This window comes from Bubalus bubalis, chromosome 19 (assembly GCF_019923935.1).
Source record: "Bubalus bubalis isolate 160015118507 breed Murrah chromosome 19, NDDB_SH_1, whole genome shotgun sequence".
NCBI lineage: Eukaryota > Metazoa > Chordata > Mammalia > Artiodactyla > Bovidae > Bubalus > Bubalus bubalis.
Genome location: NC_059175.1, coordinates 13,826,542 through 13,844,262, shown reverse-complemented (window position 1 = coordinate 13,844,262; position 17,721 = coordinate 13,826,542). Strand labels below are relative to the sequence as shown.

The 17,721-nt window shown below is 37.8% G+C and overlaps 1 protein-coding gene across 1 annotated transcript in view; it reads right to left on the bottom strand.

The window, feature by feature from the left end:
* Positions 1-17,721, bottom strand: part of ADAMTS6 (ADAM metallopeptidase with thrombospondin type 1 motif 6) — a 273,198-nt gene that overhangs the window by 250,508 nt on the left and 4,969 nt on the right. Inside the window, exon 3 of the mRNA XM_025270471.2 lies at positions 5,824-5,992. Coding sequence (XP_025126256.1) covers positions 5,824-5,992 — 169 coding nt within the window. The remainder of the gene's footprint in view (positions 1-5,823; positions 5,993-17,721) is intronic.

Below are 17,721 nucleotides of genomic sequence, written 5' to 3'. Positions count from 1 at the left end.
AACAAACGCTCTAGAAACCTCAGTTCTAAAAAGATATGAATTATCTTTTCCATTTAGTTTCACAGTCTAGAACTCTTTATCCTGACAAAGTATCCGATATATTCCTTTTCCAAACTCTAGAGGTAAATGGGATTAGAATCAGAGTTGAAAGACAATGATTCCAACATGACTCACTTTAAACCAGATTTCAGTGTGGATTGTAGCTTTTCTTTTGATTTCTAGACATTTGGTCCTTCAGCACAGAGGAAACTTTTTAGTACTATGGCATTTGTAAACATTTGCCTAACTTATATTCATCTTCATTTAGTAAACTTGAGCAAGTACAGATCCATTGTACACATTTTATTTTTTTTTTTAAGGGAAAACTTTTAACTATAGATTCATTCTTTTTTTTTTTAATTATTTTGGCTGTACTGAGTCTTCACTGAGGCTTTAGTTGCCTCACAGCATGTGAAATCTTAGTTCCCCGACCAGGGATTAAACCTGTGTCCCCTGCTTTAGAAACACAGATTCTTAACAGCTGGACCACCAGGGAAGTACCTATATGCCCCACTTTCCGATCGTCAGACTGAACAAGAAATCCTTCTAACCATCACTTATTGAAAAATTTAGTGAGGAAAAATTAGAGTACTCCGTATTATCTACTTGATAAAAAGTAGTGGCATTACTCTCTGTTTTCAGCTTTTCCCTTTTAAAAATGATGTTGAGAGAAGTTATAAAGTTTAAGAAATAAGAGAAATAACCATAGCAAGCATCAGTCAAATACTTTGAAACTCAAATAAATTAAATGAGTGTCTATTCCTAGGTCAAAAGGTCAAGAAAGACAGAAACATTCTACTTCTCAATTCAACAGCATATCCCCAAGACAGTCAGTAAGTATTCCTCTATGTCCATCATGGCAGACACTCTTAAGGTAGTTCCCATAACATCCTATGTCCTCATCTCCTTCCTTGAGTGTGAGATGGAACTGTGACTAGCTTCTAACAGAAACATGTATATGCCTACATAGCTGTATTATATAATATTGTAGCATCTCTCTTACTACAGTTGTTCCCTTGCTGACTTACAGGCAGGAACCAACCAAGTTGGTAAACTGTATATGCTGAGGCACTGCAGGTGGACTCTGGCAGACAACAAGCCAAAACTAAAGCTTTCAGTCTTACAACAGCAAGGAACTGAATGCTGCCAATAACTATGGGAGTGACAAAGTGAATTCTTCCCCAGTAAAAACTCGGGATGAGAACCCAGCCCTGGTTGAGGCTAAATAAATAACCTATCCATACACAAACTTCTGGTCCACAGAAAATGCAAGATAATAAATGCATATTGCTTAAGCCACTGGGTTTGTGGTAATATCGATATGAGACAGCCAAAATCTTTTCTGCAATAATATTACTCCCAATTTCTCTTGCTCAGTCTTTTGTGATCATTAAACCACTCATACATTCAAATCATGCTTAGTTTTCTTCTTCCTCTGGCTGGACAGCTTAAAGGTCTACATACAGGACAGAACTTCCATTATTTTTATCATTTTCATTTCTCATTCAATTTCTCCTTATTTTTATTTAAAGTATTATATAAAGAATTAGACATAAATAAATAATTATAAAATAAACATTAGCAATAGTGTTTCTCATTTTATAGCGTTTAGTATAAGGTAACTGTTGTTATTATCATTTTCACAGCTTTCAGCTTTTAGGATTTTTAAATGTTAAGTTTGCTTGGTTACTGCTCCATCAGAAATATATATATTCACAATGTCCTTGATCGACGTTCATAAATGAAAAAATGTAATGCTTATACTCAAAAGATTTGTAGTCTGATAAATACATGTAATAAATATGCATGTATTCTGAGTAAAATTTAAAGATTAAATTAAAGTCTCTCCCATGTGATTAGATCATTACAAAACATTATCTACATTTTACAATTATCAATTGACTGCTTAACATTAAGTTTAATGATCTGTAATTAACATCCTTTTTAATGTGAAGTAGAATACACAACTGACTTGTTTTGTTTCAAAACAGAGATAAGTAGTTTTTCAAATGATACTCATTACATGTGGCTTGCTCAGTTTAATCCTGGATTGAGTATAGAATGTTAAAAAAAAATTCTTCCACAAACATATATTGTACAATGAAGAACTTTACCCCCAAAGCCAAATACATAGATCTCTTCATCATCTAAAATAGAATTTTAAGTTTTTGATCAATATTAAACATTTTTAATATATACAGCCATGCAAAATTCTCTCATTGATCTGCTTTATTTTTCATTACTCACTACTTCTTGATGGTTGGCCATGTAGTTATTTATTTAAATGCTTGTTTAGTAACTGTCTGTCCTCACTGGGCTTCCCTGGTGGCTCAGATGGTAAAGAGTCTGCCTGCAGTACATGAGACCTAGCTTTGAATCCTGGGTGGAGAAGATCCTCTGGAGAAGGAAATGGCAACCCACTCCAGTATTCTTGCCTGGAGAATTACATGGACAAAGAGCCTGGTGGGCTACAGTCCACGGAGTGGCAAAAAGTCAGACACAACTGAGTAACACTGTCCTCACTAGAATATAAGGTTCCAGGAAGTACGAACTTTTTCTGCTTTATTTGTTGCTGCATCCCAGCACTGAGAATAGTCTTGTGCATGCATGCCAGATGAATATTTATTTAATAATATATATAAGTAGATAATGCAGGTATAAAGACATATCTGTATGAATAGACTATAAGAACATTCAGTTATCTCTGGGTAGTGGTATAAAAGCAACTTCTCATCCTGTATTTTCTAAAATTTCTACAAAGAACAGACATTTCTTTCATAAAAAGTTTCCTTTTTAATTTTAAAAAATTTAATACAGTTCAAATTAATGTGTGTGGTTCATTTTAGCTCCTTCACTGTCAAACCTAGGGGCAAGGACTGCTTCTTCGCTTTCTCTTTGTCTGCGAAGATGAAGGTATACAGGTATCTGCTGCATCGAACTTTAAACTTTGCATTATCCTTATTTTTCTTGATCTTGACAGATCTGGTGTCCCTTCACCTGGCTGTGAGCAGAAAGTCCTTGATTTCTAAATTTGGTGAGACATGGTGATGAAGTGCAGGGAGCGGGGCCACTCTGAGCTCCTTTGAGCTCAAAGGAGCTCACTTTGAGCTCCATAAAAAGTTTTTTAATCAACAGTAAATCTAACTAGAATGAGAAAATTCGTATTTTAATTTGAGGTAAATATACCCACTGTCAACAGTTTTTATATATTTCAATATAAACTTGAGTTCCTGATAACAGGCAGTGTATACCTGTAAATGCACATCTCACTTTACTATACTGAACTATACCGTTGAACTAGTATCAAAATTAAAATCAGTAGTTCTTAACCAGACATTTCTCAAACTTATTAAATACAAAATTCTTTTTTCCCCAATAATATCTAGTGACATATTCATGGAATTTAGGGAACTACTAGTACTACTATAGTCCCACTACTGGGATGCCAGTGGGAAGGTGTGTAAGCCAGAATTAAGAGACAAACCTGATGAAAGACAGAAATGGACAAACCTGGAGATAGGAAGACTAGAGAGAAATTACAGTGGTCTAAGCAAGAGATAATGAGGGTTCAAACTAAATGGACCAGTGTTAGAGGCAGCAGAAATGGCTAATGAAAGGATGCATTAAAAGCAAAGACCATTTAGGAAACAATTTCCGTAATCTAGGGAAAGAGATTGTACAATATAAAAATCTTCTTACAAGAGGACAGAATTTTACAATGGTGATAAAAATAGAATTGCCTGATTCATGTCTAAACCATTGAAAAATAAGAATCTTCCTGGTAAATACCAATTAGTAACAAAATAGGCACTGCAAAAGTCGATAATTTGAATCTCAAATAGTTAAGAGATACTTTTCAGAATATGAAATCTTTAAATGTTTTTGCAAAAGTTATTGTAAAATCATGATGTGGAGAATGTCATGTTAAGGAAAAAATGGTGGGAAAATTATATCACAATAAACAGCTAAATATTTGAATCCTGCTTTTTAAAGAATTTATATAAGGTTTCACTTATAGCCTAAATTTTGTTAACTATAAGATAAATAAACAATTTCCATACTGTTTAGTTTCATTATTCAATCCAAAGACAAACCAAACTTCTAAAAATTATTTACTATGATGTATTTCATCTCTCAGGTAGATTCACTTTAAGTGATCTTTTTTAGGACCAATTATTCTTGACCAATAAGAATCTCCCACAATTAAAAGCCTCAGAAATCACTCAGGAAAAGAGCATGGAGAATGAGAACAGTAAGCTGAGGAAAGAACTCCAAAGAAAACTTGTACTTGAAACAGAAGAAAAAGAGCCTATGAAGGATACAGAGAAGAAACAGGGTTATACATTCACTAACTCACAAGGTAAACTATTCCACTTTTACAAATCTACCTGTTGAACACATTCCATATTTTACTAAATTTACTGGTTGGTGAACTCTTCTTTGTTTTAAGCTGAAAGCTGTCTCTGAAATACTCTGCTCCTACTTCTAGCTACCAGAACCACATGGAATAAATCTACTTTTTTTTTTAATATAATGTCTCAAAGGTCATCCCAGTAATAATGATGGCTGCTGCCACTGGACTGAGTAACTAATGTTTGCTGAGAGGAGTACTCAGAAGGTTGGATAATTTGTCCACAAATATGCCACAGCCCGTGTTCTTTCTACTATATTATACTATATCCTCTATTTCTCTAAGTTCCTAATCTTTAGACTAAACAGCCTCCTAACCCCTTACCTCTAGTCTTTCTCTTCTGCCCAATTCAGTCTCCATAAGGCTGCCAGAGTAAGCTTTTTAAAACCCAAATCTAATCATCTGATTTTCACTGAACCTTTCAGTGGGAGAGCACTACACTTAAGATAAACAAACTCTTCAACAAAGTTTATAAGCCCTTTGTGACCAGGCCACTTCTTACAATTTCACCTCTCACAACCACTCACCCCAAACCACTATGAATCTCACCCCTTTTCTCCAATCCATATTCTAATATCCAGTTACATCAACTGTCAGTTTCAGGAATGTGATGTCTTCTCTTTTGGTTCAGAACCTTTGTAAATGTTATTCCTTTTATATAGAACACTCTACCCATTACTCCCTCAGCTTAAAATTCATTTCCTCCACGAAGCCTTCTTTGACCAGTGAAGTCTAGGTTTGTTGTCTCTTCTTATGTATCTCCACAGTATCTGAACTAACACTATCTTTGAATACTACCGTTAAGTCTCTTCAAGTTTTATTCAAGTGTTTAGATTCTTATATCAGGCAAACCAAACAGCAAAGAGTACTATAGAATACCTGTGCATGAAAGCTGTAACTATTATCTGGAAAAAATAAGGTTTCCCCTTCAAAGAAACAGGTTTCTCTAGCGGCTCAGGCGGTTAAGAATCCGCCTGCAATGCAAGAGACCCAGGCTTCAATCCCTGAGTCAGGAAGATCCCCTGGAGAAGGGAATGGCTACTCACCCCAGTTCTCTTACCTGGAGAATTCCATGGACAGAGAAGCCTGATGGGCTACAGTCCATGGGGTTGCAAAGAGATGGACATGACTGAGCAACTAACACTTTCAGAAAAAAAAAATACCAACTTTTACACAGACTTGTATTTTACAGACTTCTTAAAGAGCTTCCAAAATTGACTTGAAATTATTGACAGGTGACATCTTTTAATAGACTCTGGATATTATAACTCTAATTACTCAAATTCCTATTTATTTTTTGTTATTAATCTTACCATATGCGCCAAAAGAAAGTGGCAACACAAGAGTATACTTTCTAAACACCACACACTCACCCGAGACCCCACAATGAGAGTGATCATATAAATGCCTTTGCTGAAGGGTAGACTTTTTGTAAATGACATGAGGATGGCCATTTTCATAACTAAAATGTTTGGAATCCTCTGTGGTATTCTTTAATGGTTCAATAAAATATTCTTCATCTTCTGTAGCAATAACACCATGCTAAAAGAAAAAGAAGCAAAGAATTTAACAAGAAGAATCATTTTAAATATTAATTACTACTATCACCAAGAGTCAAAAATAAGGTGATACCGCTCCAAAAAGGAGGCTAAAACACATGCTATTCTTTAAAAAGGATGCTTAAATACCTTTACATGCTTTGCCTTGTACTAAGCATAAAAAATAAATTATTCCCTCCAATCTTCCCAATAACAATGTGAGGTAGTAGAGATCTCTGTATGTTCATGTGGTGCATGCTCAGTCACTCAGTTGTGTCTGACTCTTTACAACCCCATGGACTATAGCCTGCCAGGCTCCTCTGCCCATGGGATTTTCCAGGCAAGAATAGCGGAGTGAGTTGTCATTTCCTTCTCCAGGTCTGTATGTTCACTAAGACTTATTTACTTTCCAAATTGTGCACACAACTTAACTAAATCATATGTGCTTAGGTACAGCTTTATAGTCGAATTGTGACCAACAGAAAATAGGCAGAGCATATACGACTTTCAGGCCAAGCCCCTAAGGGTGTCTGCACTGGAATTCTCCACTCTCCCAGAGAAAACCTAGGAAAAGTGGAAGCCAAAAAAGAACTTGGGTCCCTAAGTGACCTCATGGAAAGCTGTCCAGTCTAGACACATATACAGGAGAAATAAACTTGTATTGTGATACACTTCTCACATTTAAAGCTCTATGTTACACCAATATATATGTCCTTAATTCATATACATGCCATACATCGCCATTTTGCAGATGAAGTACTAGGTTCAGAGGTTAAGAACCTGTCCAGTATTAGACAGAGGTAAGTGAAGGAGCTGGCAGTCACACAAAGCTCTGCTCTTATTTGCAATATTATATTGCCTTACATCTGTTTACTTAGCCAAGTCCTACTTAGCTCAGTCATCATTCCTCTTTAAAACATCTTTGAGTCCAAATGGAGTAGCTTCACGCTCTTCTGAACTCCAAGAGAGCTTGCTATTGGTATCATTTATGTTTAATTAATTCAACACTGCATTACTACATCTCAAGTATTGAATCAATTTTTAACTTTTCAACTCCATGTTGTCTTTTCCCAAGCATACTATTTGCTCTCTTAAACAGAGATTGGGCCATTTCTTCTCTCTCCAATCCCCATCTCTTAAACTCTGGAAAAGGGTTTCTTGTATCAGTTACAGGCAAAGAAAGTGTTCCATATGTCGTATAAAAAAAAAAAAAATAGCTGATTAAAAGAAATGAGATAGTAAGTTATCTGCATCAGAATAAGAACTCCCAGCTTTGTCTAACTGTGTTTTCCTAAGAATGGAACATGTAAGGACGGTTCTTAATCCAACTAATTTACCCTGTAACTTTGGATAAAACACAAACTCTGAGCATATTTCTTCAGCTGGAAAAATGAAAGGGTTGCTGTAAATTAGTGCTTTTAAAACAGCACTCTAGGGAGCCCTAAGGGTTCCATGGAAGTGCCCTCAGGAGATTGCCACAAACAACAAAGGGAGACCTACATGGCTTGGATTGCTAGGCTTAGGAATCAACTGCGCTTTTATTAATCTATATATTAAGTTTCCACATAACATTTCATTTGAGAAAAGAATTTTGCTGCTTTAAAAAGAAAAAGAAAAACACTGAAAACCTCTGGTGCAGATAATCTCTAAGATCCCTTTGAATCTAAACCTCTATGATTCTGTTTAGGGAAATTCATGCTAAGTACCACATGTTTGAAGAGAAAAATAAGACATAATCAGAGATACTCTAATTAATAGATGAAGTTGGCTGTCACCTACATGAAATGAGCTAAAAAAATGAGTTAAAGAAGAGAAGCAAAGAGCAAGTGAGAAAGGGAATGATATACCCAACTGAATGTAGTTTCAGAGAAGAGCAAGGAGAGATAAGAAGGCCTTAAATGAACAATGCAAAAAAACAGAGGAAAACAGAATGAGAGAGACTAGATATCTCTTCCAAAAACCTGGAGACAACAAGGGAGCATTTCATGCAAGGATGGGCATGATAAGGACAGAAATGGTAAGGACCTAACAGAAGCAGAACAGGCTAAGAAGAGATGGCAAGAATACACAGAATAACAAAAAAAGGTCTTAATGACCCAGATAATTATGATGGTGTGTGTGGTCACTCACCTAGAGCCAGACAACCTGAAGTGTGAAGTTAAATGGGCCTTAAGAAGCATTACTACAAACAAAGCTAGTAAGGTGATGGGATTCCAGCTGAGCTATTTCAAATCCTAAAAGATGATGCTGTTAAAATGCTTCACTCAATATGCCAGCAAATCTGGAAAACTCAGCAGTGGCCACAGAACTGGAAATGCTCAGTTTTCATTCCAGTCCCAAAGAAAGGCAATGACAAAGAATGTTCAAACTATCATACAACTGTACTCATTTTACATGCTAGCAAGGTTATGCTCAAAATCCTTCAAGCTAGGCTTTAGGAGCATGTGAACTAAGAACTTCCAGATGTACAAACTGGGTTTAGAAAAGACAGAGAAACCAAAGATTAAATTGGCAACATTTGTTAGATCATTGAGAACACAAGGGAATTCCAGAAAAACATCTACTTCTGCTTTATCGACTACACTGAAGCTTTTAATTGTGTGGATCACAACAAACTGTGAAAATTCTTAAAGAGATAGGAATACCGGACTATCTTACCCGTCTTCTGAGAAATCTGTATGCAGGTCAAGAAGCAACAGTTATTACCAGACATGGAACAACGAACTGGTTCCAAATAGAACTGGAAACAAGTACATCAAGGTTGTATATTGTCACCCTGCTTCTTTAACTTCTATGCAGAGTACAGCATTTCAGACTCACAAGCTGGAATCAAGATTGCCAGGAAAAATATCAACAATGTCAGATATGCAGATGATACCACTCTAATGGCGGAGAGTGAAGATGAACTAAAGAGCCTCTCAATGAGGGTGAAAGAGGAGAGGCAAGTGAAAAAGCTAACTTAAAACTCAACATTCAAAAAACTAACATCATGGCATCCAGTCACATCACTTCATGGCAAATAGAAGGGGAATAGTGGAAACAGCAACAGATTTTATTTTCTTGGGCTCTAAAATCACTGTGGACAGTGACTGCAGTCATGAAATTAAAAGGTACTTGTTCCTTGGAAGGAAAGCTATGACAAACGTAGACAGCATATTAAAAACAGAGACATCACTTTGCCGACAAAGGTCCATACAGTCAAAGCTATGGTTTTTCCAGTAGTCATGTATGGATGTGAGAGTTGGAACATAATAAGGTTTAGTGCCAAAGATCTGATGCTTTCAAATAGTGCTTTAGAAGACTCTTGAGAATCTTTTGGACTGTAAGGAGATAAAACCAGTCAATCCTAAAGGAAATCAACCATGAATATTCATTGGAAGGACTGATGCTGAAGCTGAAGCTCTAATACTTTGGCCACCTGATATGAAGAGCCTACTCATTGGAAACACTCTGATGCTGGGAAAGATTGAGGGCAGAAGAAGTGGGTAGCAGAGAATGAGATGGTTAGATGATAGCATCACTGACTCAATGGATAGGAATTTGAGCAAACTTCAAGAAATAGTGAAGGACAGGGGAGCCTGGTGTGCTGCAAACCACAGGGGTCACCAAGAGTCTGACACAACTTGCAAATGAACAACAATAAAAAAAAGAATGCAAAAAAACAAAAAAGCGGCCTAGTCACTTCACATTATTTTCACTATTGTTGGCTTTACTTAAGGATATCAGTACCTAAATTAAATAGAAATACTGACATGAATGCTTCGCTGGTGGCTCAGTGGTAAAAAATCTGCCTACCAATGTAAGAGATGTGGGCTCAATCCTTGGGTTGGGAAGAACTCATGAAGAAGGAAATGGCAACCAACTCCAGTATTCTTACTTGAGAAATCTCATGAATAGAGGAGATTGGCCCTCTATAGCCCATGGGGTTGCAAAAGAGTTAGACACAACTTAGCGAGTAAATAATAACAACTGACAGGATAATAGAATAGGCCACTAACAAACCCTAATATCTGATTATGAATTACTTTACCAAGAAGATTAACAAAGCAATATCAAACTGAGCAAGTCTCCTGAAGAAAAGAGGGTGCATGCAGAAGGGAGGGCTTATATAAGACATTTTGATAAGCATGAAGTGGAGGAAGCAGGGTCTACGGTAGGTGCTAGACTGTGGGCAGATGTCAAAAACAAGAAACTCAGGCTGCTGGAGAAACATAGTCAGAAACCTGATAAATAAAATCTCTAATTTCAAGAAGGTAAAGGTCCTGGAAGAAAATCCAGAGATCTGATGTATTAGGTAGTCTGTAAAATGTTTATACACATTATCCCATTTAATCTTAATATTTCTATAAAGTAGGTACTACTATTTGGCAGATAAGAAAATTATATTGAGCAAAGTTCAGTAACAAATTCACTCAACTATCTTTGGAAGCTGAACTCTTAGTCACCAAATTATAATTCCATTAGTCTCTGAGGGTTGCTTCTAACTTCATCTATTTATTTAAAATGTATGCTTTGAGAGCCTATCACATGACAGGTACTATTCTAGATGGTAGGAGTACAAAAATGAAAAAAGAGTTTTGCCCTTTCATGAAGCTTATATTCTTTAGGGAAGAACTAGAAAAAAGGTTGTTTATTCATTGTATAAATAAATGATGAATCAGGTAGCAAGATATGTCAAGAAGAGAAATAAAGCAGTAAGAGGACAGAAAGTAATCAGAGGACAGAGAGACTTGTACAAACTATTTCGGATGGTCAGGAACATCCTCTGTAAGGTGATATCTGAACAGAAACCTGAATAAAGTGAAGGAGTATGCCAGATATCTTAGGAAAGAGCCAGACAGTGGGAATGGCAAATGTAGAGACAACAGGACAGAAGCATGCACACAGTATCTGAGAAGGAGTTCTGTGGATAGAGGGAGGGTAAGGGGAAAGGATCATGTGCTGTAGGTCAGATGATGGAGTCCTCCTTTCCCTGACATGCCAGTCCCTCCAAAAACCCCAAGACTCATTCCCTGGATTCCATTCCTCATATGGTTAGGTACATTACATTTTGTGATCTCATCTTCTACTTTCCCCTTCACCATTTAAAACACTGACTATATCCTCTCAAACTCAAGGTCAATTACATATAATTGATATACACCCTCTGCCTCATCTGTGAATGTTCATTTCATCATGTTCAAACAAAAGCCTGAATCTCCCTAAACAACATTTTTCCTTCCCTGGAATCTTCTGGAATGGTGGCTACTTTCTCTCCTACATGCCTCCTATTGGACCTGGAGGGAGGGTTAAGATTTCTTGTACTCAATGCCATTTCTAAGCAATTATCACCTTTTCCCTCTGCAAGTAGTAGTTGCCAACTACTGACCCAAAGTTACTTTCATCACCCCTCAAAGACCTTAGCTTCTGGATCATTGTCACTCACTGCAATACCATTCCTGAATAATTGTTGACTTCAGTATTTTCTTATATCATTGGTTCTTAATATTTGTATTTGTGTATGTGCCCTGAATCCCTCTGAAGGTCTAGGAGAGAAGCCATTGATAAACTCAATTATTGGTCTTTAGTCTACTCTTATTTTGACTCAGCAGCATTTTTCCCTTTAAATACTTCCCTCTATTAGCTTCCAGGATATTTGCCTGGTTTTTCTTCAGGTTTCTTGCTCCACTTTTCTTAGATGTCCCCTCCACATCTTTCTGATCTCCCTAACCTATTGGAGCACCCAAAGGCTCAATCCTTAGACTTCTAATTTATTCTATATATACTCTTTCAAAGCAAGTTCATATTATCTCCTGGCTTTAAATGCCATATATAAAGATAGATTCAGATACAGACATATAGACAGACAGATAACTCCCAAAATAAGTTCACAACTCCCATCTCTCTCTTGAACTCCAGGCTTACATATCTAGCATCCTACACAGTATCTCAAGTTCAACATGTGAAATTATGATATATAAAACCCCCCAACCTACTACTACTACTACAGCTTTTCCATCTCAATTAATACCTACATCTTTCTCATCTCATTGATGGCTGCTATTAATATATTCCAGAGAAGGCAATGGCAACCCACTCCAGTACTCTTGCTTGGAAAATCCCATGGACAGAGGAGCCTGTTAGGCTGCAGTCCATGGGGTCGCTAAGAGTTGGACACAACTGAGTGACTTCACTTTCCCTTTTCACTTTCATGCATTGGAAAAGGAAATGGCAACCCACTCCAGTGTTCTTGCCTGGAGAATCCCAGGGACGGGGGAGCCTGGTGGGCTGCCGTCTATGGGGTCGCACAGAGTCGGACACGACTGAAGTGGCTTAGCATAGCATAGCATAGCATTAATATATTCTAGTTGCTCAGGCCCCAAGCTTGGAATCATCACTGATTCTTTCTTTACTGTGTTCTCTAAAACCTAACATCTGCCCCCAGTTCTCTTTCTAACTTCACCTTCCATTACTCTTGCTCTCTCTCACTTAGCTCTAGCCATGGTAATCTTCTAGGTGTTCCTCAAACACTCTCAAATCAGACTTTCGTATTTGAAGATTTCCACCTGGAAATCTTATCCTTCAGATGTCATCATTCCTTTTCCTACTCCTTTTAAGGTCTTTAGTAAATAATTTTTCTACCTTAGAACTTATCACTATCCAACATATTATCATTCTTATTTACTTAATTGTGCATCTCCTCCACTAGAATGCAAGCTATATGATTACATGGAGTCTTGTTTGGCTCACTGTTGTACTCCTATCACCTAGAACAGTGCCTCATACATGATAAGTACTTATAATCATTTGATGAATGGATGAATTAATAATGAAAAATGTAGACAGGCAGTTGTGAACATAACTAAATGAACAGAAAGTCTAACGGGGTTGTTGGTCTTTTCTAACTATGTGGGCAGGAATCCCTTAGAAGAAATGGAGTAGTCATCATGGTCAACAAAAGAGTCCGAAATGCAGTACTTGGATGCAATCTCAAAAATGACAGAATGATCTCTGTTCATTTCGAAGGCAAACCATTCAATATCATGGTGATCCAAGCTTATGCCCCAACCAGTAACGCTGAAGAAGCTGAAGTTGAACGGTTCGATGAAGACCTACAACACCTTTTAGAACTAACACCCAAAAAAGATGTCCTTTTCATTATAGGGGACTGCAATGCAAAACTTAGAAGGCAATGGCACCCCACTCCAGGATTCTTGCCTGGAAAATCCCACGGACAGAGGAGCCTGGTAGGCTGCAGTCCATGGGGTCGCTAAGAGTCGGACACGACTGAGCGACTTCACTTTCACTTTTCACTTTTATGCATTGGAGAAGGAAATGGCAACCCACTCCAGTGTTCTTGCCTGGAGAATCCCAGGGACGAGGGACCCTGGTGAGCTGCTGTCTAGGGGTTGCACAGACTTGGACACGACTGAAGTGACTTAGCAGCAGCAGCAATGCAAAAGTAGGAAGTCAAGAAACACCTGGAGTAACAGGCAAATTTGGCCTTGGAGTACAGAATGAAGCAGGGCAAAGGCTAATAGAGTTTTGCCAAGAGAACACACTGGTCATAGCAAACACCCTCTTCCAACAACACAAGAGGAGACTCTACACATGGACATCAACAGATGGTCAATACTGAAATCAGATTGATTATATTCTTTGCAGCCAAAGATGGAGACGTTCTATACAGTCAGCAAAACCAAGACCGGGAGCTGACTGTGGCTCAGATCATGAACTCCATATTGCCAAATTCAGACTGAAATTGAAGAAAGTAGGGAAAACGATTAGACCACTCAGGTATGACCTAAATCAAATCCCTTATGATTGTAAGTGGAAGTGAGAAATAGATTTAAGGGACTAGATCTGATAGACAGAGTGCCTGATGAACTATGGATGGAGGTTTGTGACATTGTACAGGAGACAGGGATCAAGACCATCCCCATGGAAAAACAATGCAAAAAAGCAAAATGGCTGTCTGATGAGGCCTTACAAATAGCTGTGAAAAGAAGAGAAGTGAAAAGCAAAGGACAAAAGGAAAGATATTCCCAGTTGAATGCAGAGTTCCAAAGAATAGCAAGGAGAGATAAGAAAGCCTTCCTCAGTGATCAATGCAACGAAATAGAGGAAAACAACAGAATGGGAAAGACTAGAGATCTCTTCAAGAAAATTAGAGATACCAAGAGAATATTTCATGCAAAGATGGGCTTGATAAAGGACAGAAATGGTATGGACCTAACAGAAGCAGAAGATATTAAGAAGAGGTGGCAAGAATACACAGAAGAACTGTACAAAAAAGAGCTGCACAACCAAGATAATCACGATGGTGTGATCACTCATCTAGAGCCAGATATCCTGGAATGTGAAGTCAAGTGGGCCTTAGAAAGCATCACTACGAACAAAGCTAGTGGAGGTAATGGAATTCCCGTTGAGATATTTCAAATCCTGAAAGATGATGCTGTGAATGTGCTGCACTCAGTATGCCAGCAATTTTGGAAAACTCAGCAGTGGCCACAGGACTGGAAAAGGTCAGTTTTCATTCCAATCCCAAAGAAAGGCAATGCCACAGATTGCTCAAACTACCACACAATTGCACTCATCTCACACACTAGCAAAGTAATGCTCAAAAATTCTCCAAGCCAGGCTTCAGCAATACGTGAACCGTGAACTTCCAGATGTTCAAGCTGGTTTTAGAAAAGGCAGAGGAACCAGAGATCAAATTTCCAACACCCGCTGGATCATCAAGAAAGCAAGAGAGTTCCAGAAAAACATCTATTTCTGCTTTCTTGACTATGCCAAAGCCTTTGACTGTGTGGATCACAATAAGCTCTGGAAAATTCTGAAAGAGATGGGAATACCAGACCACCTGACCTGCCTCTTGAGAAACCTATACACACGTCAGGAAGCAACAGTTAGAATTGGACATGGAACAACAGACTGGTTCCAAATAGGAAAAGGAGTACATCAAGACTGTATATTGTCACCCTGCTTATTTAACTTATATGCAGAGTACATCATGAGAAATGCTGGGCTGGAGGAAGCACAAGCTAGAATCAAGATTGCCAGGAGAAATATCAATAACCTCAGATATGCAGATGACATCACCCTTATGGCAGAAAGTGAAGAGGAACTAAAAAGCCTCTTGATGAAAGTGAAAGAGGAGAGTGAAAAAGTTGGCTTAAAGCTCAAGATTCAGAAAGCTAAGATCATGCCATCCGGTCCCATCACTTCATGGGAAATAGATGGGGAAACAGTGGAAACAGTGTCAGACTTTATTTTTTTGGGCTCCAAAATCACTGCAGGTGGTGATTGCAGCCATGAAATTAAAAGACACTTACTCCTTGGAAGGAAAGTTATGACCAACCTAGACAGCATATTAAAAAGTAGAGATACTACTTTGCCAACAAATGTCTGTCTAGTCAAAGCTATGGTTCTTCCAGTGGTCATGTATGGATGTGAGAGTTGGACTGTGAAGAAAGCTAAGCACCGAAGAATTGATGCTTTTGAACTGTGGGCTGGAGAAGACTCTTGCGAGTCCCTTGGACTACAAGGAGAGCCAACCATTCCATCCTAAAGGAGATCCTGGATGTTCTTTGGAAGGACTGATGCTGAGGCTAAAACTCCAATACTTTGGCCACCTCATGCGAAGAGTTGACTCATTGGAAAAGACTCTGATGCTGGGAGGGATTGGGGGCAGGAGGAGAAGGGGACGACAGAGGATGAGATGGCATCACTGACTCGATGGACGTGAGTCTGGGTGAACTCCGGGAGTTGGTGATGGACAGGGAGGCCTGGCGTGCTGTGATTCATGGGGTTGCAGAGTCGGACACAACTGAGCGACTGAACTGAACTGAAAAATAAATCAGCTTAGACCTTTAACTCTTTTCCTAAGATATAAAACCATAGAGATAAGTTTGATACCCCATATTTCCTTTTCCCAATTCCAACATCCATGGTCCTAAAGGAAAATTATTTTTGAACCTAGACTTCTATATCTAGCTAAATTATTAACCAAACAAGAGGGCAATATAAAGTCACTTTGAAACAGGCAAAGACAGAAATTTTACTTCTCAGGCACATTTTCTGAGTTAATTACTTAACAATGTTCTCCAACAAAACAAGTATGCAAATTCTGTAAACAAAAAGAAAATGTGGAACTAACCTAGGAAAAAAGAAACCCCAAGATCTTGAGCTATTACTAGCTCAAGAAATTGAATAACCCATATACTCCAAGAAAAATGCCTCCAAAGAAGGATGGAATATATTCCAAGCAATAGATACAAAGGCTAAGGAAATGGATGAGTAGTATAAGCAGTGTAAAATTGAAATTATGGGTAAGGAAATATGATTAGAAAGCACCAATTATCTCTACATTGAAAACTATTTTATATAGAACAATTAAAAACAAAATTGGTTAAAAAGGATCTTAGAAAAATGGGATTTTAGAAAAACTTATTTATATATTCCATTTGATTAAAAATGTAATGTGATATAGGGCTTCCCTGCTGGGTCAGATGGTAAAGAATCCACCTGCAATGCAGGAGACTCAGGTTCAATCTCTGGGTTGGGAAGATCCCCTGGAGAAGAGAATGGCTACCCACTTCAGGATTTTTGCCTGGAGAATTCCATGGACAGAGGAAGCCTGGCAGGCTACAGTCTATGGGGTCACAGAGTTGGACACATTTTAAAAAATACCATGACATAAAATAAGAATAAACGTGAGGATTACTAAAACTGGTGAATACAAGTGTGATGAGGAAGGATATTTACATAGGATCTGCTCACAAATTCCTTATTAGTTGCCAAAGCGAAATGGAAACTTCAGTTATAAACCTGGTAGACCACCCCTAAATCAAAAAATCAAAGTGAATCAACACCACACAGTTTCAACAGGTGCTAAAAGTGAAAGTGAAAGTCGCTCAGTCAGGTCCAACTCTTTATGACCCCTACAGTCCATGGAATTCTCCAGGGCAGAATACTGGAGAGGGTATCCTTTCCCTTCTCCAGAGGATCTTCGGAAGCTAGGGGTCAAACCCTGGTCTCCGGCACTGCAGGTGGATTCTTTACCAGCTGAGCCACAAGGGAAGCCCAAAACAGCTGCTAATGAATAGGAAAAAAAAGAGAACAAGAGACACAGAAAGTTTCAATGAGGATGAAAAACAGATGAGTGACACTCTGCTATTCCCTTAAGTACAGATTCCATTTATAACCTTCTTCTCACCTTTGTCTTATCAACGTCTTTCACCATTCCATCAGTAATCACTTATATCAGCAATTCTCAAATTATTTGTTTCCAGAATAAAATTCTTTTCTAAATTTCAAAGCTATATTTTCCAAAAGCCAACTAGAATCTTTAACCTTTATTCCTTCAGATTCTTCACATTTACTGTATCAAAATCACTATCTTCATCTTCCTTTAAAATCCAGCATTCCACTACCATGACTTTTCTCTATTAGTAAAATTCATATACAGCCTGGTCCAAAAGTGAAATCTCAATCATCTTCAATTACTTTCTCTCCTCCATTTCACATCCAGTTCAATGATATTTCAATTTTTAAAAATATTATTAAATATCCACTACTTACTATATGCTAGAGAAGAAAAATCAATAAGACACAAATCCTATAAATTTTCTCACCAAAATGAGGTTCAAATTTATTCTATCTGCTCCATTCCCAGTGCTATGGTCTTGGTATAGACTTTCATTATCTCCTATAAGATCTAACTCATCTTCATATCTCCAATCACTCCTCTTC